Source organism: Mytilus trossulus, chromosome 14 (genome assembly GCF_036588685.1).
Source record: "Mytilus trossulus isolate FHL-02 chromosome 14, PNRI_Mtr1.1.1.hap1, whole genome shotgun sequence".
Taxonomy (NCBI): Eukaryota; Metazoa; Mollusca; class Bivalvia; order Mytilida; family Mytilidae; genus Mytilus; species Mytilus trossulus.
The window spans coordinates 7,273,367-7,298,519 of NC_086386.1; the positions used below are offsets into that span (position 1 = coordinate 7,273,367).

General features: G+C 31.4%; 1 protein-coding gene across 1 annotated transcript in view; it reads left to right on the top strand.

Annotated features, from left to right (window-relative positions):
- LOC134696964 (H(+)/Cl(-) exchange transporter 4-like) overlaps positions 1 to 25,153 on the top strand; it is a 48,650-nt gene that overhangs the window by 11,776 nt on the left and 11,721 nt on the right. The window contains exons 5-7 of the mRNA XM_063558932.1: positions 9,995 to 10,050; positions 13,775 to 13,843; positions 23,967 to 24,108. Of these exons, the coding sequence (XP_063415002.1) occupies positions 9,995 to 10,050; positions 13,775 to 13,843; positions 23,967 to 24,108 (267 nt within the window). The remainder of the gene's footprint in view (positions 1 to 9,994; positions 10,051 to 13,774; positions 13,844 to 23,966; positions 24,109 to 25,153) is intronic.

Consider the following 25,153-nt stretch of genomic DNA (forward strand, 5'->3'; position numbering starts at 1 on the left):
ATGAAAAAAATATTAGTATATACTTTGTAAGTGTACAAATTTATTTTTTAATTACACAATTTCTTAATTTAAACATGTAGGACTTCATATATTTGTATTGTTTATGTGATGCATATATATTTAGAGGTGATACATGAGTTTACTTGAGTTAAATGGGTTGTAATTGTTGTTATTGTTGGGTTACCTATGGTAACCCTGTAATGAATGAATTCTTCGTAGATACTTTGCTATTGTTTACATTAATTGTAATAAACAAACTTCTTTATTTCAAATGTAGGACTTCATGAAAGTTGTATTGTTTATGTGATGCAGATGTTAAGGTGACCTCAGTTAACATCAGTTAAGTGGGTTATATTTGTAATTATATCTGGGGTTTCCTCAGGTACCCGTGTTATGAAGAATGCTTTTTAGATAGTTTGCTAGTGTAAACATGTTGTAATCAGACAATTTCTTTATCTTAAATGTAGGACTTCATAGATGTGTATTGTTTATTTGATATATCTGAAAGGCGACTTAAGTTAACTTGACATGAATGGATAATACTTGTTGCTATTTCATGGGTTACCTGAGGTAACCCTGTCATGACAGAATATTTAGTAGATACTTTGCTAGTATATGCATTTATGGTGTTATAAACCAACTTCTTCATTTTAAATGTAGGAATTGATTTAAGTTATATTGTTTATGTGGTGTATATGTAAGGGTGATATGATTTTTCTTGAGTTAAATAGGTTGTATTTGTTGTTATTGTAATGGTTACCTCAGGTAACCCTGCTATGAAATAATTCTTAGTAGATAATTTGCTAGTGTATACATTTATATTGTAATTCCACAATTTTTTGATTTGAAATGTAGGACTTCATAGATTTTTATTGTTTATGTGATGCATATATATTTAAAGGTGACCCCAGTTAACTTGAATTAGATGGGTTATCTTTGTTGTTATTGTTATGGTTACCTAAGGTAACCCTGTAATGAATGAATCCTTCGTAGACACTTTGCTAGTGTTTACATTAATTGTAATAAACAAACTTCTTTATTTTAAATGTAGGACTTCATGAAAGTTGTATTGTTTATGCGATGCACATGTAAAGGTGAATTCAGTTAACTTCAGTTAAGTGGGTTATATTTGTAATTATGTCTGGGGTTACCTCAGGTACCTATTTTATGAAGAATGCTTTTGAGATAGTTTGCTAGTGTAAACATTTATGTTGTAATCGGACAATTTCTTTATTTTAAATGTAGGACTTCATAGATGTGTATTGTTTATGTGATATTTCTGAAAGGCGACTTAAGTTTCTTGATGTGAATTAATAATACTTGTTTCTATTTCAGGGGTTACCTGAGGTGACCCTGTCATGACAGAATATTTAGTAGATACTTTGCTAGTTTATCCATTTATGGTGTATAAATCATCTTCTTTATTTTGAATTTAGGAATTCATTAAAGTTATATTGTTTATGTGATGTATTTGTAAAGGTGATCTAAATTAACTTGAGTGAAATAGTTTGTTTTTGTTGTTTTTTATTGGTTACCTCAGGTAACCCTGCTATGAAAGAATTCTTAGTATATACTCTGTAAGTGAATACATTTATATTCTCATTCCATAATTTCTTAATTTAAAAATGTATGACTTCATAGATTTGTATTGTTTATGTGATGCATATATGTTTAAAGGTGATACCTGAGTTAACTTGAGTTATATGGGTTGTATTTGTTGTTATTATTGGGTTACCTGAGGTAACCCTGTAATGAATGAATTCTTTGTAAATACTTTGCTATTGTTTACATTAATTGTAATAAACAAACTTTTTTTTTCAAATGCAGGACTTCATGAAACTTGTATTGTTATGTGATGCACATGGTAAGGTGACCGCAGTTAACTTCAGTTAGGTGGGTTATATTTGTAATTATATCTGGGGTTACCTCACGTATCTATGTTATGAAAAATGCTTTTGAGATAGTTTGCTAGTGTAAACATTTATGTTGTAATCTGACAATTTCTTTATTTTAAATGTAGGACTTCATAGATGTGTATTGTTTATGTGATATTTCTGAAAGGCGACTTAAGTTTACTTGATATGAATGGATAATACTTGTTTCTATTTCATGGGTTACCTGAGGTAACCTGTCATGACAGAATATTTAGTAGATACGTTGCTAGTATATCCATTTATGGTGTAATAAATCAGCTTCTTCATTTTTAATGTCATTACAGTTATATTGTTTATGTGATGTATATGTAAAGGTGATCTAAATTAACTTGAGTTAAATAGGTTGTTTTTTTATTGGTTAGCTCAGGTAACCCGGGTATGAAAGAATTCTTAGTATATACTAAGAAGTGTATACATTTATATTTTAATACACAATTTCTTAATTTAAAAATGTTGGACTTCATAGATTTGTATGGTTTATGTGATGCATATATATTAAAAGGTGATACCTGAGTTTACTTGAGTTATATGGGTTGTATTTGTTGTTATTGTTATGGTTACCTGAGGTAACCCTGTAATGAATGAATTCTTTGTAGATACTTTGCTAGTGTTTACATTAATTGTAATACACAAACTTCATTATTTCAAATGTAGGACTTCATGAAAGTTGTATTGTTAATGAGATGTATATATATATAAAGGTGACCTCAGTTAACTTGAGTTAGATGGGTTATCTTTGTTATTATTGTTATGGTTACCTGAGGTAACCCTGTAATGAATGAATCCTTCGTAGACACTTTGCTTGTGTTTACATTAATTGTAATAAACAAACTTTTTATTTTAAATGTAGGACTTCATGAAAGTTGTATTGTTTATGTGATGCATATGTAAAGGTGACCTCAGTTAACTTCAGTTATGTGGGTTATATTTGTAATTATGTCTGGGGTTACCTCAGATACCCAAGTTATGAAGAATGCTTTTTAGATAGTTTTCAATATTTTGGTCACGAGCATCACTGACGAGACATGTATTGTCGAAATGCGCATCTGGTGCAAGAAAATTGGTACCGTTAATTTTATTGCTAGTGTTAACATTTATGCTGTAATCAAACAATTTCTTTATTTTAAATGTAGGACTTCATAGATGTGTATTGTTTATGTGATATATTGGAAAGGCGACTTAAGTTAACTTGATATGAGTGGATAATACTTGTTTCTATTTTATGAGTAACCTGAGGTAACCGTGCATGCCAGAATATTTAGTAGATACTTTGCTAGTATATGCATTTATGGTGTAATAAACCAACCTCCTAATTTTTAATGTAGGAATTCTTTGAAGTTATATTTTTTATGCGATGAATATGTAAAGGTGATCTGAATTAACTTGAGTTAAATAGGTTGTATTTGCTGTTATTGTTTTGGTTACCTCAGGTAACCCTGCTATGAAAGAATTCTTAGTTGATACTTTGCTAGTGTATACATTCATATTGTAATTCCACAATTTTTTTAAATTTGAAATGTAGGATTCATAGATTCATTGTATTGTTTATGTGATGTATATATATTTAAAGGTAGCCTGAGTGAACTTGAGTTAGATGGGTTATCTTTGTTGTGATTGTTTTGGTTATCTGAGGTAACCCTGTCATGTACGAATACGTCGTAGATAGTTTTCCAGAGTATACATTTAACTTCTAATAAACCATTTACTTTTTCATTTTGGACTTCATAGATAAGTATTGTTTATATGAAATTCAAGAAAGGCGACTTTAGTGAACTTAATTTGAATGGATTATATTTGTTGTTATTTTTGAAATAACATGAGGTAACTCTGTTATGAAAGAATACTTCGTAGATAATTTGTTGGTATATGCATTTATGCTGTAATGACACAATTTCTTAATCTAAAATGTAGGACTTCATAGATTTGTATTTTGTATGCGAGGTATATATAAATGTAACCTGAGTTAACTTGAGTTAAATGGGTTGTATTTATTGTAATTATTGGGGTTACCTCATGTAACCCTGTCATGAATGAATACTCCGTAGATACTTTGGTAGTGTTTACATTTATTGTAATAAACAAACTTCTTTATTTTAAATGTAGAACTTCATGAAAGTTGTATTGTTTATTTGATGTACATGTAAAGGTGATCTCAGTTTACTTCAGTTAAGTTAAGTGGGTCATATTTGTAATTATGTCTGGGATTACCTCAGGTACCCATGTTATAAAGAATGCTTATTAGATGGTTTGCTAGTGAAAACATTTATGTTGTAATCGGAAAATTTCTTTATTATACATGTAGGCCTCATAGATGTGTATTGTTTATGTGATATATCGGAAAAGCGACTTTAGTTAACTTGATATCAATGGATAATACTCGTTGCTATTTTATGGGTTACCTGAGGTAACCCTGTCATAACAAAATACTTAGTAGATACTTTGCTAGTAAATGCATTAAAATGCTGTAATAAACCACTTTCTTTTTTTGTTATGTAGGAATTCATTGAAATTATATTGTTTATGGGATGTATATGTAAAGGTGATCTGAATTAACTTGAGTTACATAGGTTGTATTTGCTGTTATTGTTTGGTTACCGCAGGTTACCCTGTTATGAAAGAATTTTTAGTACATACTTTGCAAGTGTATACATTTATATTTTAATTACACAATTTCTTAATTTAGAATGTAGGACTTCATAGATTTGTATTGTTTATGTGATGTATATATAAAGTTACCTCAGTTGACTTGAGTTTAATGGTTGTATTTGATGTTATAATTGGGGTTACCTCAGGTAACCCTGTCATGAATGAATACTTCAGATCATTAATTGAACTTTTATAAAAAAAAAAAGGTTTATAATTTTACCAGTCATCCCCACCCTACACGTACATACGAAATGAATGATCGGTGAATACTAATTATAAAATCATTTGGGAAGTTTGTTGACATCTTTGGTATTTGGTCACATTAAAATTTGGTATTAAGTTCTATCTAAATAAGAACTATATTTTCGTGCGTATTTAATCAATGACGCATTACCACGATTACCTGAGGGCACCGATTACCTCAGGGCATACAGCAGCGGACCTTACTGCCACCTGCGTGGGAAAGCCAGTGACATTGAAGAGCTACTTTCGGTAGTCCCGCGGGAAAGGGGACATAATCTAAAAATTTTGAGGTGGCGCTGTAACTAGCGTGTTAACAAAAACGTGGCCTGTGCTTCAGACAATAAATCTATTAAAACAACTTATCATCCATCAGTATTTGAGTTTAAGTTTTCATTAGAATAGATTTTGTCAGACGACTGCCAAATTCGGTATTCAAATAAGTGCTCCGTTACTGAAATATGATAAATCATAAGACTACCTCCGTTGATTTCCAAAAAAACGCGGGTAATCCCCACGACTACAAACAACTGACACAAATGCATCCTAAAGCTTTTCATTGGTCGAGATATAAATAAATGTGACCTAGAAACATATGGGCACATGACTATGTACAGGATTCCCCGTCACTTGTTTACATAATAAATACTTCAACCGGAGGTCAAAATTCAACATTTTTCAGACGTTTTGGGAGTTATTTCGGTGCAAAATCAAGCAAATTATGTCAAATTTTACAGATTTTAAGCACCAAATTGATTGAGACAACGAAGGGTGATGATGTTTTCAGGATTTTAAATATATTTTACTTAAAATGTTGAGTGGTTGAAGGCTTTACAACGTCATTTGTTGATGTTTACAAGTTGCTCAAACTCCTCGTATCACATTTTCTGTAGTTATTTAATTATGCTGCTGGTGTATAACAGATTTATGGGCGAGATTTATGTAGTACATTGAAACTGGTTTAATCTATGACCGAATTTGTCCATATAAATAACTTCCACGGTCTGGAAGTAGACCTACCCCCCTTTTTTCAAAAAAAAAAAAAATCAGTTAGTCAAAAGTTGTTGTCTGAATAAGCATGCAAAAATGCAAAGTGTAAGCACTCAGCTAGTCTTTGTTTTTAGCCAATTTTTAGGGTAATGGTTACAGTCATTCTTTGATTCTGTAAATTATTATAAATCTGAAATGTTTCAACTTGTCAATTTTAAAAAGTACATGTACCAATCAACAAATATTGCCTGCCTAAACACTCACACATGTTAATAAATGTCTGTCCTTATCATGCTTATCAAGCAACCTGATGTACACTGTGACCAACTATGCATGTTTGAGTGTTTCTGGGCCCTGGGGCATATTTAACTCTTGAGAGCTTGGAGATTAAAATTCAATATGAATGCCCAATGCCTAGTACATCAAATTCTTAATACATGTTAGAGCTATATGACCATTTAAAGCATTAACAAAATGCTATGTCACTTCCAAGGTCTACTTTAAAAATGGTATATGAATGTCTCACTCTGATTTTGGTGATCCTGTTTTGTTGCATTGATATAACTACTTGACCCACATTTTTATTTTACACCAGTTTACAAGAAAACAAATCTTGGACACAGGATCTATAGTTTATTAAGAATCATACTATTCCTATATCTGTGTGCTGATTTTTCTGCAATAGAATACCTTTTCACACATTTTACTCCATTCTAAAAGCACACAATTGCAATAATTTGCAAAATCATGTGTTAACATATCCAGGAAAAAGGTACATAGACATCTCATTCATAATACTACACAAGGAGCAGGATCTGCTTACTCTTCCAGAGCACCTGAGCTCAATTATATGTTGTGGGTTCAAGTTGATCAGTTTTCTTTTTTCTAATTTGTATATTAGTTTAAACTTTTCAACAAAAAGTCTGAAAAAAAAAATATGTATCTACTGAAAATGATTTATTTAGGTGCAGGGGTTACCACACTTTGAAATCTACATGCCATTGGAAGCAAAACAGTGAAAAGTCATGTCATGATAGGCTACTTGAGAGACCTCACTATGTCTAGGAGAAGTGAACAATTCTAGAAACTTTCCATTTAAGTGATTCAAACCTTATAAAGAATAAAAGACCATCATTTTGACTTTTATATCTTTTATTTTTCTTATGTCTCAAATACTACAGTACATATATGTATATGTCTGACACCAGTGACCGATCAAGAACTTTTCTATTTGGGGGGGGGGGGGGGGTGGGTTGCTGCTGCTGCCTAACTTGGGAGGGGCCCGCTCCAGTGATTCCCAATTCAATCAACCAATTTTTTTCCTATGAAAGGGGGCCCTATGAATATGCTAGCTTTGCATCAATGAATCTCAGGTTTTTCAATGACATTAAGTAATATTGTATTGCAACAGTTTAGTGTCTCATGTACATTTACCCCACGATATCAATATAAAATGGTGGAGTGTTTCACATTGTATGTATATTTGAAAATATAAAAATGTTTAGAAATAAAAGTTTATTTAGTGATGAATAAATACAAAGTCATAAAAATAATGTTAAAATGAAAAATATGTAAAAAGTATTTTAAACAATTAAGGAGAACTATTGTTAAAATTAAAAAGTTTTTTAAAGTAAAATCAAGCCAAATAGTCCTCTGTCCCATTCATGTAAATCCTCAATATAGAAATCCTGCTCTTCTTATTCCTATTGTTATCTGAAAATATATAATTTATGCAGATGATATTATCAAATAAATATAATTTCAAACTTCTCTAGAGTTGCTATATGATCGGTAAATTATAATATATTTTAATTGTCTACTGACAAAAACATGCTCTTCTGAGGTAAAAATGTTGAAAGGAAATACTGGAATCCGAAAGGATCAATTCCGAAATCCTCAGCAAAAAATACCCAATCCAGACGTCCCGAAAAAGGTCCTCTAGAAAAGGTAATACTTATACACACCAACAGATGTTTGGAAAAATTTTCTACTTATAAATTCATTTACTTTAGTATTTAAAATTCATCACCATAATAACATATCAACCTCTTTAATAGATATAAATAATGTTTAAATAAAGAATAACATAATATGCAACATTAAATTATCTTACAGGTATCTGTTATTTAAAAGATAACTTTTCATTCAATCATTCATATCTTTAATTCTTTATACCAGTAATTGATAATAAATGTATCCAATGCCAATAAAACCTGGCCACAACACCTAGCCAATACTGAAGGTGGCAATAAAATTCAACAATAAATCACATATTTTTTTTTAGCATGGAAGGAGGGACAGAATTTATACTTTCCTACTGGTGAATATTTCATATACCTGAAATCTTTAAAAGATACTAGAAAACACCCGTGATATCGCGGGTCTGTGAATGAATTAAAGTATATAACTATGCGCAAGCCTTATTTTAGTATTAGTAGTCAAGTTGTCATCTGAATGAAGTTGAATTCTTTGATTCGCTGTTTTATGTCATGCATGCCCACAAACAAATTGAAAACTGTACCTATACGCCTTATTTTTAGTCCAGATTTGTTATCTTTGAAAGTCTTACTGATTAAAATACTACAATAGGTAACAATTTGACAATTTAGTAGTGTCAACCCTGTGATTATGACCGTGTATATAGCATATTAATCCTGAATACACCGTTTGGTGGTGAGCCTGTCAGATGCGGATATATGATATTTTTAACTTATTTTAAAAAATAACATAAGGACCTAAGAGCGACGGTTCCGCAGCTAGCATGTCATTTGCTCTTTTTTTTTAACTTATTTTATAACGAAAATTTACTGGATTTAAGAATCGAAAAGAGGCAAACATGTAGCCATAACCCGATCAGATCAATAAATCATGTTATGGATAGTATTAATATCTTTCTACTAACCATTAAAAGTAATAATACTAGGATTTCGTGAGCTCAGAAACCTTAATCTGTGGAAAAATGGCGTCGATTTGTGTGCTTCCTTTTCGCAGCCTCAGTTACAATTTGACACGGAGTGATGGGTATTTATGCAAATATTTAGGGACTCCTATCATCATAGATACTATTTTTGGTCATTTTATATTTAAATAGCCAATAGGATGCAAATGTGTCAGTTATTTTCAGAAGGGGAAAACACCCGCCATATATTTATCCCCAAATTAACAACGTCACTTGCCATTTTCAGATGTTTGTTTCTTGTAAAATAAAATCTTCTAAGAAGAAAAAATAGCATGGTCACCTGTAAAACTTACCTATATAACTAATTGATGATGAAATGACACAAGTTTAATTGTCTTTAATGATAAATTTCTCGAAAAATCACACGTACACGATGTAAACAAATTGCCGCGATGGCGCGATAGTGTCGCCCTCTATGAAAAATCGCGATTGTCGCCCTTGATTTTCTGGCCGTTACGTCATATGGAAGGAGGCGCAGAATCGATCCGTGGCTTTCTCACTGTGTAGTTTTATTTTGGTTTATTTGGTGCCTTCAATGAAAGTGCCAAAATTAAACACATGAAAAAAAAGCATACACTTAAAATTGAAACGCCAAAATCGTGTACTGGTTTAACAATATCTTTTATGTTATCATATCTTCCGTATATTTACTACAATATTCTATACATAGCCAAATCACAAATAAATACCTGTTATAAATTTTTTTAAATTTCAAAAACTTAAACCACAAAATGGATGTAGTGTTTCCTGGCAAATAAACTAAGTTAATTTATAAGTAAAATACGAAACAAATAGACTTTTTTTTACAAAATTTACTTCTGAATAATATCTTATGTTATGATCACAAACAGGCTTCTGTCCAAATTTAGTAGAAATCCAGGATAGTTAAAGAAAGTTATTAAAACTTCAAAAACTTTAACCACAGAGTGAATATTTATAGACGCTGTTGACAATTGAATGTAGGGTCACTATGTCTCGTTTTTTCAACAAAAGTCAGGGCTCTACAAAAAGGAGTCAGCTAGAAAGATCAAGAAATAAAAACAAATCAAAACAGAAAACTGACATCCTGATTTATATAAAAACTAATTAACAAAATTCAAATATGATAAAATTCATACGAACATTAAAGACAGTACATTAAAGACATTAAGTATTTACAAAATATGCACATTTCAGGAAGGATTATATAAATAAGTACTAATATTATTTGTTATTTTTATTGTAGGTTTTAGGAGTTACCTTAGTAACAGCCATACTCAGTTATCCAAACAAATATACAAGGTATTGAGAAAATTATAGATATTAAACAATTATTTACCTAAATTCAGAAATTATTTGATACATTTATTACCATGATTTTTTTAAGAATGGACATAAATGCAAGTCTTTCTTTATAGCGATTTCAGAAATGCCTACATACTGATATGTGTATCAGATATCAGAATGCAAGTTCTTATATATATTATTAGGATACTCAACTAGTTGCATTATTTGCAATAATAAAAACCTTGCAATAATTTCTGAATTTACATTATATAAAAAATATTTAAAACAAAAAATGTTAGTTTCTTTATAAATTCTGTAGTTTTATAAAGGTAAAAAAAAAATATCCCTGCTGACAATATTTAATCAGACTGTTATTATCTACAAAAAACATTTTTAATTCTATTTTGTTTCAACAAAAATAACACAAACATATGTAACACTCCCTAAAACGTGTCCATTTAGCCCTAACTTTTTGGCACTGACATTTATTAAGACCTCAGTAATTTCGCTAGTAAATTTAGTTCATGAATAGTTTTCCACTGGAGGAATATACATTCAAGGTTGTCAATATCAATGTTTTTTTGGTGCTATTTCTGAAGATTAAAAATATAGGGAGCTAAAAGAAGATAATTCAAAATGAAGACTTGCAGAATTAGAGAGGTGGCTAAAGCCATAAATGCCTTGTACCATAGGTTGGCGTTGTCAGTTTGTTTTAGATTTACGAGTTTGACTGTCCCTTTGGTATCTTTCGTCCCTCTTTTACAAACTTTCTGTTTGTCAAATGTCATTATCATGGACCGTTTTTTGGGGTGTGGACGACACTTTTGTGAGTGTTGCATATATATGATTTAATTTTACAATTTCAACTTGCATTTTTAAATTGTATCCACATTTTTACCAATTTTTGTCTCACCTTGACGGGGTCAAAAAGTGTGACATAGGTATGCTGTTTCCGGCGTCAGCGTCAACAATGTATTAGTTTGTGATTAGCTCAGTTTTATGGGGAACCACTAGTGGTATGTCAATGATAATTAGTATGCAGATGTATTACCATTGCCACATCTCATTGCCATGGAGATTATTTGGCTCCGCCCCCTCAGTCATGGTCTATTGACTTTGAATGGTTTGCTTACTTTACATGTATTAGTTTGTGATTAGGTCAGTTTATGGAGATCCACTTGTGGTAGGTCATTGATATTTGGTTTGCAATTGTATTAGCATTAATTGGCACAATTCATTGCCAAAATTACAAAAAGGCGAGACATATCTCTGTGGTAACAGTTTATATTAACTTATAAATATATCCACATACACAAAAATAGCAAAACATATATAACAAACAGCATAACTACATTGAGGCAAATGAGGCAAATGCCTCATGTTAGAAATTAATAAAACCCTAAAAAATGAAACAAAAGATTGTTTTAATATCAACAAGAATTTGACAAGGATTTGTATAGTCTAACTATACAAATCCTTGATATCAAGTTGTTTTCATGGAAAGTGTATAACAAAAAGTTCTCTTCACTCTCTGGTGTCGCCGCTGCATGTTTTTCGTGATCTATGTTTCTTTTTTACTTTTTACTGTGTTCGGGTTTGTCTTTTGCTAATTAATTTTCCTACTTTATGAAAATAGTCTTGAGTGTTGATTTTCATTTGTTAACATGTGGTTTTGAAATGTTGCATGCCCACTGATGTCCAGATATTGTGCAAGAAAATATTTTAAGAATATACGATACTACAAGACACAGAAAAAATGGTCTTTTCTGCATGGAGAATTGAATTTGACATCAAAGAATTCACAACTGGCTTCTTTTGGTTAATACAACTAGATAGCTGACATGGTTTAAATTAAATTAGGTAACCAACTTTTCCATAACAAATAATTTGAAAAAAAGCAATAATGTATTGCCATTTGACCATTACCATTGAAGAGTTAAACTTGCATTAAGTCATGTTCAGACCCTTTAACAGAAAAAAAAGGAATATGGAGTGAATGTGCACGAAACCTAATCGCACACAAAGTCAATGCATAAAAAAATACTAATGATCAATCATTTGGTCAAAGTTGCTGGAGGGTCTTCAACAATAAAACAATCATAAATACCGTAAAACAGGGTCAAGATGGTCCCTAGTGTTGACTTAAGCAGTACTAGTATTTAAAGCATAATACTGCACTGTCACTATATTTCAATCTAGTCATAAAAAAATCAACAAAGTCTTAGCACAATACAAGACTAAAACAGACAGACAGCTCCCCCAGTATTTATGATTATGAGAATTACGAATTTTGCTTTGTCCTACATATTGGTCTTTAAATGTTGTCCATAAAACCTTAAAGTCTTAAATTACAATAAATCTATGTTTTTGCTTTCAGAGCAGAATATTATTGAAAAAAGCTAAAAATTAATTGCGTTTCAATGTCAGAAAGAGTCTGGGAAACGCTCAGAATGCATGAATTTGCGTTATTTTTCTAAGAGCCTTCAGAGGCCCCCAGTCCCCTCTCCAAACAATTTTGGCGATATGTTTTGCCTCACTATTTGAAGAGACTAGTTACAGTCCTGAACAGTAGACATGGTTCTATAAAAAAAATACATACAGATTGAATGACAGCTGTTTAACTCTATATAATTCTTATATCATTTGCATATCTATAAATACTTGAATTGGATTGGTCAAGTAGAATTTTTCTTTTGGTTTACACTTCGATAAACCATGTTTCCGAAACTACTTTTGTAATCTATTCATGCGCGATACACATTATTGCAGGGATACTCGGATTTTCAGCAAGTTGAGATTATAAAACAATTGCATAACAGTTTTTTCTGTTCTAATGCATATATAACCAAAAAAAAAAATGAAATAAAATAAATGCACTAAAGCTTTGAAAATGTATAAAAATAAAATTTAAACAAAATTCCGGGAAATTTCACGAATGATTTGGCGAATTTACGTCATGGCAAAACACGACGTCATACGATTGAAAACTTTCAGACGGGAGATTATTTCGTTACTTGTATGCTTCAAATTCGGAAAATATCTAATTAAAATGAAGTTTTTGAGGTAGGTGCTTGTTCATTTTAGATTCTGTTACATTTATCGAACATTTAAGTTTTTTTAGAAAGTCAAGATGGCGGCGTACTCCTTAGTTATGACATGTCATTGTGCTTCTGATGTTACATATAGTAGCCATCATAGTTATAATGTAAATTAATAATCGCGTATGTTTGACTGAAGAATTATAAGGATTAAACACATTTTTTCTAGAGGTTATTGATGTGTAAACCGGGTCTCTAACTCACAAACTTGACATAAAAGTCCTTCGGACTTTTATTCAGTTTGTGAGTTAACCGCCCCGGTTTACATATCAATAACCTCTAGAAAAAATGTGTTTAATCCTATATTGATATCTATACATTCGAAACTGACTGATATCTTTTCACCAATTGTTGAATGTCAAATATATCATGCATATTCATGATGAAATGAAATAACACAACAAATAGAAATTGAACAATAAATTGTCATGTAAAGTTCAAAAGCCTATGCAATTGTTGCTGAAAATATTTATAGTTTATGTATCATTTTAATAATTTAATCAATACTTGGAAAGATATATATTTTTGCTAGGCTTAACAAAAAAATGTTCAGCTATAAACATTATCTTGAGAAAAATGATACAACACAATGAAATCAACTTTTGTAAATTTCCTTATCTATCCATCATATATATTTACAGGATGAATACAAGTGAATTGATCAGACAGTTGTTTAGTAGATGTGGAGCTGAAGATAAAACAATGTTATGGTAATGTATACATTTTCTTGTTTTTGTGAATAAGTAATAAATTTCTTTCATTAAACATTTTTGTCATTTTTTCTACTTTGGAACATAATGCTTTCAATAATCTACACAGCTACAGTTTCAGTCCACAATTCTTATGTTTCATTTAATTTGGCTTTGACAAGATAATTGTAAGTAGAAGTATTCATATTTTAATCTACTCTTTTTGACATTCTCATTTCATATACATTGTACAATGAAGAAACTTGTTCTATTGTATCTCCCATCACTTATTCCTTCTAAAGAACTTATATTGTTATTAAACGTAAGTTAAAAAGTAAGCACAAGACTGTATTATTCCTCATAGAAAACATTGAATACACACCTATTGTCTTCTCTTTCATGTTTTATAATGAGTTTTCTTTGCTTTAAATTATATGACACTAAAGAGTATTCAAGTTTTTGTAGTTCCTTTGTTGTAACAGTTTTATACTGTTGACCATCAGATGACACATGTACTGATTCATCATAACACCTCACATACAGACTGCCATCTTGTAGTGTAGTCATCCTACAGGGATGTGATGGTAATGTTAGGCTGTGATGTCTGTTATCAGTATAACTGTACCAGTACAGCTTGTTGTTGTTGTTGTAATCACAGTAGAATATTCTGTCACTAGAACCATGTAACCTGACAGGAATACAGTCAGTCTGTATTGTCTTTACCTCCTGTCCTGTCTGAATATCTATAATCTGTAGTCTGTTGTTACCACCTACAACTAACTTGTTGTTTATAGTTGTAATGTTACTCCCACAACCCATGTCAGGTACTGATATAGATTTAAGTTTGAGTTTATTGTTTATGTCATACATCTCTATACAGGAACCGCACAACAGTGTAACAGCTACTGTAGAGTTGTTGACTGCTGTAACAAACCATGGGTAATCCTGTACAGGTATACTGTCTGCCTGTGATCCATCTGTATTACAGATCAGTAGTCTGTTCTGATTTGGTAAACACATCACCAGTCTACCATCATCCATCATCACTATATCTATTACACATCTACCCTTGTCACCAACTACTGATGTCAGGTCTGTCTGATGATGTAGTGTGAAGATAGACTGTCCTAGTTTGTATGGTTTTACTGGTTGATCTTTTATTTCTGAAATATGAAGCATTTGGTTTGTACCCTGAACTCAATGGAAGATCAGTTTATTTTTTTATATATAGATATAGGAAGATGTGGTGTGAGTGCCAATGAGCCTACTCTCCATCCAAATAACAATTTAAAAAAAAGTAAACGCCTTATTTATCATTTGACACTTAAAGATATGTTTGTATTTTGAAAAAAGATAACTTGTTAACATAAATATATAAATATCATTATGAACATCATGAATGTACGATACAAACCTTGTTTATTAAATTTTCCCCTACAGTTCTGGCAAACTACTCTCTGCATGAATTCCTTTAAAAAAATGTATAAAAATGAATAGATATTTTTTTGAAAACACGCAATGAGTATAATTAATTTTATTCACAATTATAGTTACTGTAAATTTACCCTACAATGGCATTACAACTTTTTTAATGGCCGTTTTGTTAATTTCTAAGTACCAATAACTATATGTCAATATGTACCCAAAACATCTAACGGTATAAAATCAGTTTATTTTACAGTTCCTGTCTAGTCAATTTTCTTTAGTTTTTTAAGTGTCTGTTTTCAAGGAAAATAATTTTAAACATAAAATTTGTTTGATACAGAAGTGTGTAACAATTTTGATGTAACCTCTTCAACAAATGATATTGTAGAATAGTTGTAAAAACAACTCATTTAACTCTTTCAGCCTTGACAAAAGCTCCTTTGAGACGATGGCTTCACCGGGTATTATGACACAAGAGAGAGGTCTTTATATTAAATATCAATAAAAATTTGTCTGCAGTTATTTTTGTCTTTATTTTATTCACCTACACCATGTACACAATTTTGTTCATGTTTTGATATTTTTTTGGGCATAACAATAAAAATTTGCAAATTTTCAGCATTATTTTGATGAAGTTCTCAAAATTTAGAATTTTTTACCTAAAATCGTAATTTTTAAACCAAAACAGCAAAAGTTTCAAAATTTTAATGAGGTTATACAATTTCCTTAATTGAACAATGTCCATTCCAAGTGTATTTGTACAAAAAACGACATTTTCATGTAAAAAAAGTATACTTGTATGGCTTCAATTCTTCCATATTCTTTAAAAAAAAAAATCCTTTATCAAATTCTAGTAAAATCTGTAAATTTCATCCAACTTTGACACAGTTATAAACAAATGGAAGTGCCATGTTTACACATTTTTATCCAAGTATTTAAGAAAGAAAGATTACTTTTTTTTGCAATGTTTTTGAGCAGGAAATGTAAAAGAGGTATTCTGATCCCGGTAAACCAGGACTCATCATCAGCTGTCTGAAGCATGAATCATGGTTAATGGAGATTCTTTGTAGAAAGTGATAGGTTAAGTGTAAAGCCATTTCAACGTTACAATTTTATTACACCTTGCAATTGACCACTTTAATTTATTAGTTTAGTGTTGATAGCTTTCAGTGGAGAAAAACAGTTTGTTTAAAAATACAACTTGAACTAATGAAAATTGAATAGGTTTTGCAAATTTTAAGAAAACCCAGCAACATTGATTAAATTATTTATTTTTTAAAACTGAGTTAGATACAAGGGAAAACAAAATATTGAGTGAATAGTTTTGTTAAAAAATGCAAATATTTATTAAAATAAATGGTTCAAGGTTTTTCCATTTTCTTTTGGTCTTGTCTGTCTTAAATTTCTTCAATTTATGATATCTGAACCTGCATGTCCTGTCATTTCATAGAAATCTTTATTTATGTGTTAAAATGTGTAAATTAAACATACCTCTATTTTAGCTGTAAGCCCAGCATTGTTCATGTTTACTGTATCTAATATTTGGTTTGTACTTGAATCTATTTTGGTATCAATCTGAAATTAAAAAGTTTATACTTATGATTTTTAAGGGCATACGATACAGTTTTGATCCCATATTTACATTTTGAAAAAAAAAATCAATAGAGACTATTTTTTACCTGATTAAATCAAATATGCAATAAAAAATATATCTTCATGTTCTACGTTTGCGACAAATGAAAATTTGGACACATAAAATTATAGTGTAATCAAACCAAATGGCATTTTGCAAAAGAAGGGTCCATGATCTCGTTTTCAAGTTAAATAAGTTTGATAAAAATCAGTCGAAAACTGATTCTTTTCCCGATAAGTTATACGTCGCGAAAATAACTATTTACGTTAGCAACATCATTACTTCCCCTGTAACGTATGCCCTTAAACCAAGAATATTTTAACCTTGAATCCCTCATCCAAAATAACTGTTTTATGAATTCTGGACCCTAATTAAGGATATGGGTAATTTATCTAAGTAAGCCATTTGTTCATGTGTATTAAAGTTTATGCATTATTAATTAACGAGATGGTCTTTTAGTAAATGAAATAATTCATAACCTATAATAATTAGGCTGTCTGTTTGTCTATCTGTTTTATAGCAACAACAACATTGCACATGCTGTTCACAGATTTCCTCACTGTTACGGCTATTATTGACTGTTTGCACTTTTTTATGCCCCTGTTGTAATAGAGGGAGCATTAAGTATTACCCTTGTCCACCTGCATCCTGAATGGTGCCAGGCATATAAAGATATGTGGGTTTAAACTATACATTATTTTCATTCTTATCTTGTACAGCTACACCCCTGGCCCATGTTAGGTGGAGGGTTGGTATCCTGTTAACATGTTTAACTCTGCCACATTCTGTATGTATGTGGCTGTCCCAAGTCAGGAGCCTGTAATTCAGGGGTTGATTTTTGTTGCTGTATTACATATTCATTTTTGTTCATTTTAAGACGACCGCAAAAATCGAAAAAATTTTGGTCGTATATTGGTATGACGTTGTCGTCGTCGTCCAAAGACATATGGTTTTCACACTATAACTTTAGTAAAAGTAAATAGAAATCTCTGAAATTTAAACACAGGGTTTATGACCATAAAAGGAAGGTTGGGATTGATTTTGGAAGTTTTGGTCCTAACAGTTTTGGAATTAGGGACCAAAAAGGGCCCAAATAAGCATTTTTCTTAATTTTCGCACAATAACTTAAGTATAAGTAAACAGAAATCTATGAAATTTAACACAAGGTTGTATGACCATTAAAAGGAAGGAAGGGATTGATTTTGGGAGTTTTGGTCCCAACAGTTTAGGAATTAGGGGCCAAAAAAAGGTCCTAAATATGCATTTTTCTTGGTTTTTGCACAATAACTTTAGTATAAGTAAATAGAAATTTATGAAATTTTAACACAAGGGTATGGCCACAAAAGGAAGGTTGGGATTGATTTTAGGAGTTTTGGTCCCAACAGTTTAGGAATTAGGGTCCAAAAGGGTCCAAAATTAAACTTAGTGTGATTTCATAAAAAAATGAATTATTGGGGTTCTTTGATATGTCAAATCTAACCATGTATTTAGATTCTTAATTTTTGGTCCTGTTTTCAAATTGGTCTACATTAAGGTCCAAAGGGTCCAAAATTAAACTAAGTTTTATTTTAACAAAAATTGAATTCTTGGGGTTCTTTGATATGCTGAATCTAAACATGTACTTAGATTTTTGATTATGGGCCCAGTTTTCAAGTTGGTCCAAATCAGGGTCTAAAATTAAACTTTGTTTGATTTCAACAAAAATTGAATGTATGGGGTTCTTTAATATGCTGAATATAACCATGCATTTAGATTTTTAATATCTAGATTCGGTTATGAAATTGGTCCACCTTGAGGTCTTAAGGGTCTAAAATTGAACTTTATTTGATATCATCAAAAATTAAATTCTTGTGGTTCTATCTAACCATGTATTTATATTTTAGATATTGGGCCATAATAGGTAAATGTCGAATTTGAAATTTTTAAGTTTTTAAGTTTAAGTTCTTAGACCACATTCATTTTGTGTCAGAAACCTATGTTGTGTCAACTATTTAATCACAATCCAAATTCAGAGCTGTATCAAGCTTAAATGTTGTGTCAATACTTGCCCCAACTGTTCAGGGTTAAAACTTTGCGGTCATATAAAGCTGCGCCCTGCTGAGCATCTGGTTTCCGTTGAATTGCTTTGCAATTGTCATTTCTAGGTCTTTTACAGCTGACTATATGGAATGGGCTTTGCGCATTGTTGAAGGCCCTACGGTGACCTATAGTTGTTAATTTCTGTGTCATTTGGTCTCTTGTGGCGAGTTGTTTCATTAGCAATCATACCACAAATTATTTTTTAAATCTCCATCCTCCCCATACAAAGTAATGAAGGATAACAACTCTTTAGTTATTCTTTTTGACATTGAAACAATACAATACCTTTTCCAGTATTTCGTGGATATCTAGAAGGATTGTTGTGTATTTGTTACACAGAGCATCATCCAGTGGTCTTTTCTGTATCCTTATCAGTTCATCTTCTTTAGTCTGGTCAAGTTGAAGAATATTGGTCTTAAGCTCATCCATCAATGGGCCATACTCATCCTTGGTAATACCACATGTTGTGTTATGACTCAGATAGTCATTCTTATTCCGCCTGAGTATATGGACTGCTTCTTCATCAAGTTGTCCCAGGTTACAGCAGTTATATAATATAAGACCACACAAACTCAAATCAAGATCCTCGGGCTTGACTGCCTTGGCTGTGTACTTACAAAAACAGTTGTGTATACCAGGTCCTGGATTTTCAGCATACAACTGTTTCCATTGGTGATGATTTAGAGGAAGAGCTCCTTGGTTGGTACAGTTTGCTTTATCTATACAGCACCATGCATTTCTGTGGCGTAGGTGAAATAAGATGTGGATGACTGACTCTTTATCAAGAAAATCCTTCAGACATCTGAAGTTTAGGTCTTTATATTTTTGTTCTAACCTTTGTTGAAACAATGGAGTAACAACCTCTAAGTAAACAGATCCAACAACAAAGTATCTTCTTTTATCTTCTTTGTCCATTCTATAAATACAGGATAAAAATATTGACTTGCCACAGCCTTATAATTTGTATTACAAATCTTTTCAACAAAATCATAGGCCTGTTATTTGATTTTGAAAAGGCATAGAAGTTTTATACTTTGTAAAGGATATTTTATTTCATTTTATTTCATGTATTATATCTATGCAATTTAATAGTCTCTTATAATAATGTATAGAATTGCTCTCAATTTATTGAGTACTTATTGAGAGATAAGATTTTAATAAAACATTGAATTAAAATATGTGAATTATTTCATTTTTGTCCTTATATTTTGATACTCCATATCAAATGATTTGAGATTGTAACATTAATTCAGACCCTACAAATATTTACATTGACAAAAGTTTTCAGATTTGCCTTAAAACAGGACTATTCACTATATATAATGATTAAAAACGTTTTTAATTTACTTACTTTCTTTTTTGTTTCACTTTGAATACATGATTGTGTAATGGCTGACAAAATTCATAAAATGGGAAATTACCTGAACTATTTTTAGTAACATACACTTGGGTTTAACCATATAAAATTTTACATATTTACCTGGATTTTTTAAAAGGACTAACTATGTTAAGCCCTAGTCACACTGTCACGTTTCGGCTATCCCGTTTTGCTACGTTTTCAAAACGTGGCGAAACGGCCAATATCCGTAGTGAATCGTATCGATCCGTACTTAAAACGGCTATATACATAGTTATGCGTAGATTGATACGTGATCGGTGCCGTTTGTATTGGTCTGCACAATACAAACGTGACTAAAAATGAAAACGTAGTACTAACGTAGAAAAGCGCAGTAAAACGTAGAAGGAACGTAGAAATGCGTATTAGAAACGCACCTGATACGTTCTAAAACGTATTTGATTATAATCACTAGGTGTTATTACGTTTAAGTACGTATCTGCCACGTTGCATTAGGTTTTTGTACGGTATATTACGCTTCATGGTACGCATTAATAGGTTTCATCACGTTATTCTAGGCATTATTACGTATCGATGCGTATTACTACGCATGATTACCTTCTTCTGTTCCGTATTTTGCCTTGAGTTTCTCTTTCAGCTGAAATATTCAGACATAATCGGAACATTATTTGTGTATTCGTACAAGATATATCGAGATAAAGTCAAACTTTTGAAATGAAACAGTTGTAAAATGAATTTCGTAGAAACAGAACATTAAGTATCATTTAGAAAAAGAAAAAAGGTACGGGAATTCAACAAAGGAAATAACAATAAAAGGTAAAAAAAGTGAACTGAAATATTAAGTAATAGAAAACTGTATTGCACACGTTTATTCCTCCTCTGGTTTCTATTCTGGCAATATGTGGACCCAAGAAGCCAAATTTTTCTTTGATCCATTTGTCTCTTTTCTGCCTGAACCAGATTTATTGCCTTCTCGTGTCAGTCTTCCGAGCTGAGATCTCATTGACTCAACTCATGTCCTGAGAGTCTTCCAATCCTCTACCCCTAGCTCATTAGCTTTTGCTTGCCATCGTGTATTTTTAAGAGCAGTATCTTTGTACTGATAATGAGCTGAAAGAGAAGAAAAAAATCGGTCACATTGATTTTTAAATATAAAGACCATGCTGCAAGTTTATCTATGTCTACTGGTGGGGTTAACATCTTTTGACATTTATTCTCCGTATTAATATTTTAAATTATAGCAAATAAATACATGTACCTTTGTTGTATAGAGGTTCGTTTTCTCTATACCAATCTGCCACCTCATCCTGCTTTTCTTGTGGTATTTCTAATGGCTTGCTTCTTTTGCGCTTCTCTTTATTGGTATTAGCTGGCTGTTCAGTATCACTATTTTGTGTTTGCTCATTTGTTTCTTGTGTTTTAGTTGTTTCAGTCTCAGGCGCCACACTAACTATGCGGCCTCTGCCACGCCCACCACGACCCCTTCCTCTGCCTCTCGTCCTCATCAGAACGGTCTGGTTTGAAACACACTAAAAGATAAATCAAATACCGGTAAGAGGAAAATTGGATTTAAAACGGACAATGTGCAACGTAGAATATTTCAAAAGAGCAATTATTATAAAAGGGAAAGCATTGACAATGTTCTAACCAAAGCTTTAAATGTTTTTTCATGATTCATGTATCCACTCAACAAAAATCTTATCTGAAAGAAAAAACAATAAAATCTTTCTTTTGAGTACAAAAAATCTAAATTTTTAGCCCATAAAATGGGAACAAAATAATTTAATTACAATGACAGATGTATTAATAATTATAAAGTGTACCTCTATTAATGTCTCCAGATTTGTTTTAGTTACTCTGCTCCCTCTTTGCATCTCTGTCCTTTCTAAATTTTATTGAATAATGATGCCGTTTCATGATAAGTGATCACAGCGTAGTGACACGTGAAACTGCGTGCAATAAACTTGCTAAATCGTAGGAAATCGTGCAAAAGCGTACTTGAACCGATTTAGAAACGTACTAAACCCTAGTAATACGTAGTGAAACGTAGTAAACCGTAGTAAAACGTAGTTTATACGTACTGAAGCGTATTAAAACCTAGTAGAACGTACCCCTTGTAGTTATAAAAAAACCTAGCAAATCGTAACAAAACGAAACAATACGTAGAAGAACGTATCAAAACGTGGCGTAAACCTAGTTAAACGTGCGGACCGTTAAAAATGACAAAAAAATGCCATGAAACGTAGCATTTCTACACGAACTAAAACCTAGCTGTCGAAACGTGACAGTGTGACTGAGGCTTTATATATATAAAATGTAGGCATTAGTAATAATTTAAGATCTTATTTTTTTGTTTTGAATGTTTGTGTACAACTTGTTTATCTTTTTGTTTTTACTATTTGAACATTTTTTTCTGTATCAAAGGGGTCAACATAAGTATTTTTTTAGTTTCCAGACAATAACTTGTGTGTAAGTGTGTGGATTTTTCTGAAATTTTACCACAAGGTTCTATTCCAAAAAAGCAAGGTTAGGATTAGTTTTGGGGTTTATGGGACAAACTGTTTAGGTATTAGTGGCCAAACAATACTTTTCTAATACTTTGTATACGTTGCTTATTTCTTGACCTGGCAATTTTACATGGGTTTTATTCTTGAATTCTTTGGGTTCTTAAATATGCTGAATCTAACCATGAATTAATACTTTGGAATTAGGTCCCGTTTTTTTTTTATTTGGTCCACATGAGGTCCAAAAGGTCAAAAATTAAACCTTGTTTGATTTCATCAAAAATTGAATTCTTGGGGTTCATTGATATGCTATATCTAACTTTGTATGTATATGTTTAATTTTGGGTCCCTTTTTCAAATTGGTCCATGTTAAGGTCCAAAGTGTCCAAAAATAAAACTTAGTTTGATTTCATAAAAAATTGGGTTCATTGATATGCTAAATCTAACCTTGTATTTAAAGTTATGATTTTTGGGCCCTGTTATCAAATTGGTCTGCATTGAGGCCAAAAGGGTCCAAATTAAACTTTATTTCATCAAAAATCCTATTATTGGTGTTCTTGGATATGCTGAATCTGACTGGTTTTTTTTACATAAAGGTCGAAAGGGTTCAAAATTTGATTTTGTTTGATTTTAAAGTCCAATTTGGGTTTTAAATTTAACTGATTGATGTTCTTGGGATTAATTGATATGCTTAATTAATCCATGACCATGTATTAATTTAGATTTGGATATTGGACCATAATCGGTAAATTTAATTGAGTTCATTAGACCACATTCATTCTGGGCTAGAAACCTATGCTGTGTCAACTATTATTCACAATCCAATTCAGAGGTGTATCAAGCTTGAATGTTGTGTCCATACTTGCCTCAACTGTTCAGGGTTTCACCTCTGTTGTCTTTAAAGCTGCACCCAGAGGAGCATCTGGTTTTTATTTATATACAATTGTATATAGAAATTGTTTAGATTAAAATTCCATTTAAAACAGATGGGGCAAACAATGAGACATTTTTTAGAAAGCAAATCTAAAAAATGTAGTTTTACTTATTAGATTGTGCAGAGTTTTTTGAAGAAAAAACTACATTTTTTGTGTGATGGACCTGATAATGTTCATTAGTAAGATCATATTATAAATTTATGTGTTTCAGTGATTACAATAGAAACTCCACCTCTTTGAGTTCTTACACATCCAGTACAGTAGCAGGGGATGAAGTTTACACAGCCCTGTGGATGCTGTTTCTTGGATTACTATTTAAAGGTCTAATTACTATTTTTACCTTTGGTATAAAGGTAAGTGTCCATGGATTATTTTCCCCTGTGCAAAGCATCTACTCTCATGGGTACAATTCTTGCCAGTAGGTATAAGAAGATGTGGTATAAGTGCCAGTGAGACGATTCTCCTTTAAAGTCAAAATTTGTTATTCAAACTATTATAGGTCAATGTACAGACACAGAGCCTAGCTTGGCTCAGATCTAAAAGCAAACTATAAAGCCCTCCAAAAAATACTAGTGTAAAAACCATTCAAATAGGGTATAATCTAAACTAAAAAAAAATACAAACATTTATGAATATCAACAAACAAAAAGCATGGAACATTAGGTTTCTGACTTTGGACAGAGTCAAACAAATGCAGTTGTTTAAAACATTTAATAGGTACCAACCTTCACCCTTATCTGAAAAAATAGTATAACATCACACCATAGAAAGACCCACTAGAAAATTAAGAAATAATTCATGGGGCTTGAATATATTGTTATTTTACCATGGGGTGGCCCTTTATGACAAATATTTTACCCTGAGCCATAGAATGGAAAATGCCTATATTCTGACGTCAACATTTTCTGATATGGGGTAGCTCATTCATAGAAAAGCATATGACATGGGAGTACGAATGGAACAGCCCAAACAATATATTCAAATTTTTACCACGGGTGTGTACTCAAAGTGCTGTTAAGTAAAATAATGTATGTATTTTTACAAAATCAATAATTTATTTGTTCCTGGTATGAGAAAATTATCATTATATTAATTAAAAATAGAAAGACGAGATTTAAAGCTAAATAAGACAACATTAAATAAGTTATGATAAACCATACAGCTAAAAAAATATAACAGACAGCAACCAATCACAACCACTACACAAAAGCTGCCTTAAAAATAATAGTTAGAAATGGCTTGCATTTTTACAACTTCTAGTACACTTTTCTTGGTTATCTTTACTGAATTTAAAATAGCTAATGTGTAAGGAGAATTGTTAACATATATTAACATAACTGTTTTTAGGTGCCTTCTGGTTTATTTATTCCCAGTATGGCAGTAGAAGCTATTGTAGGA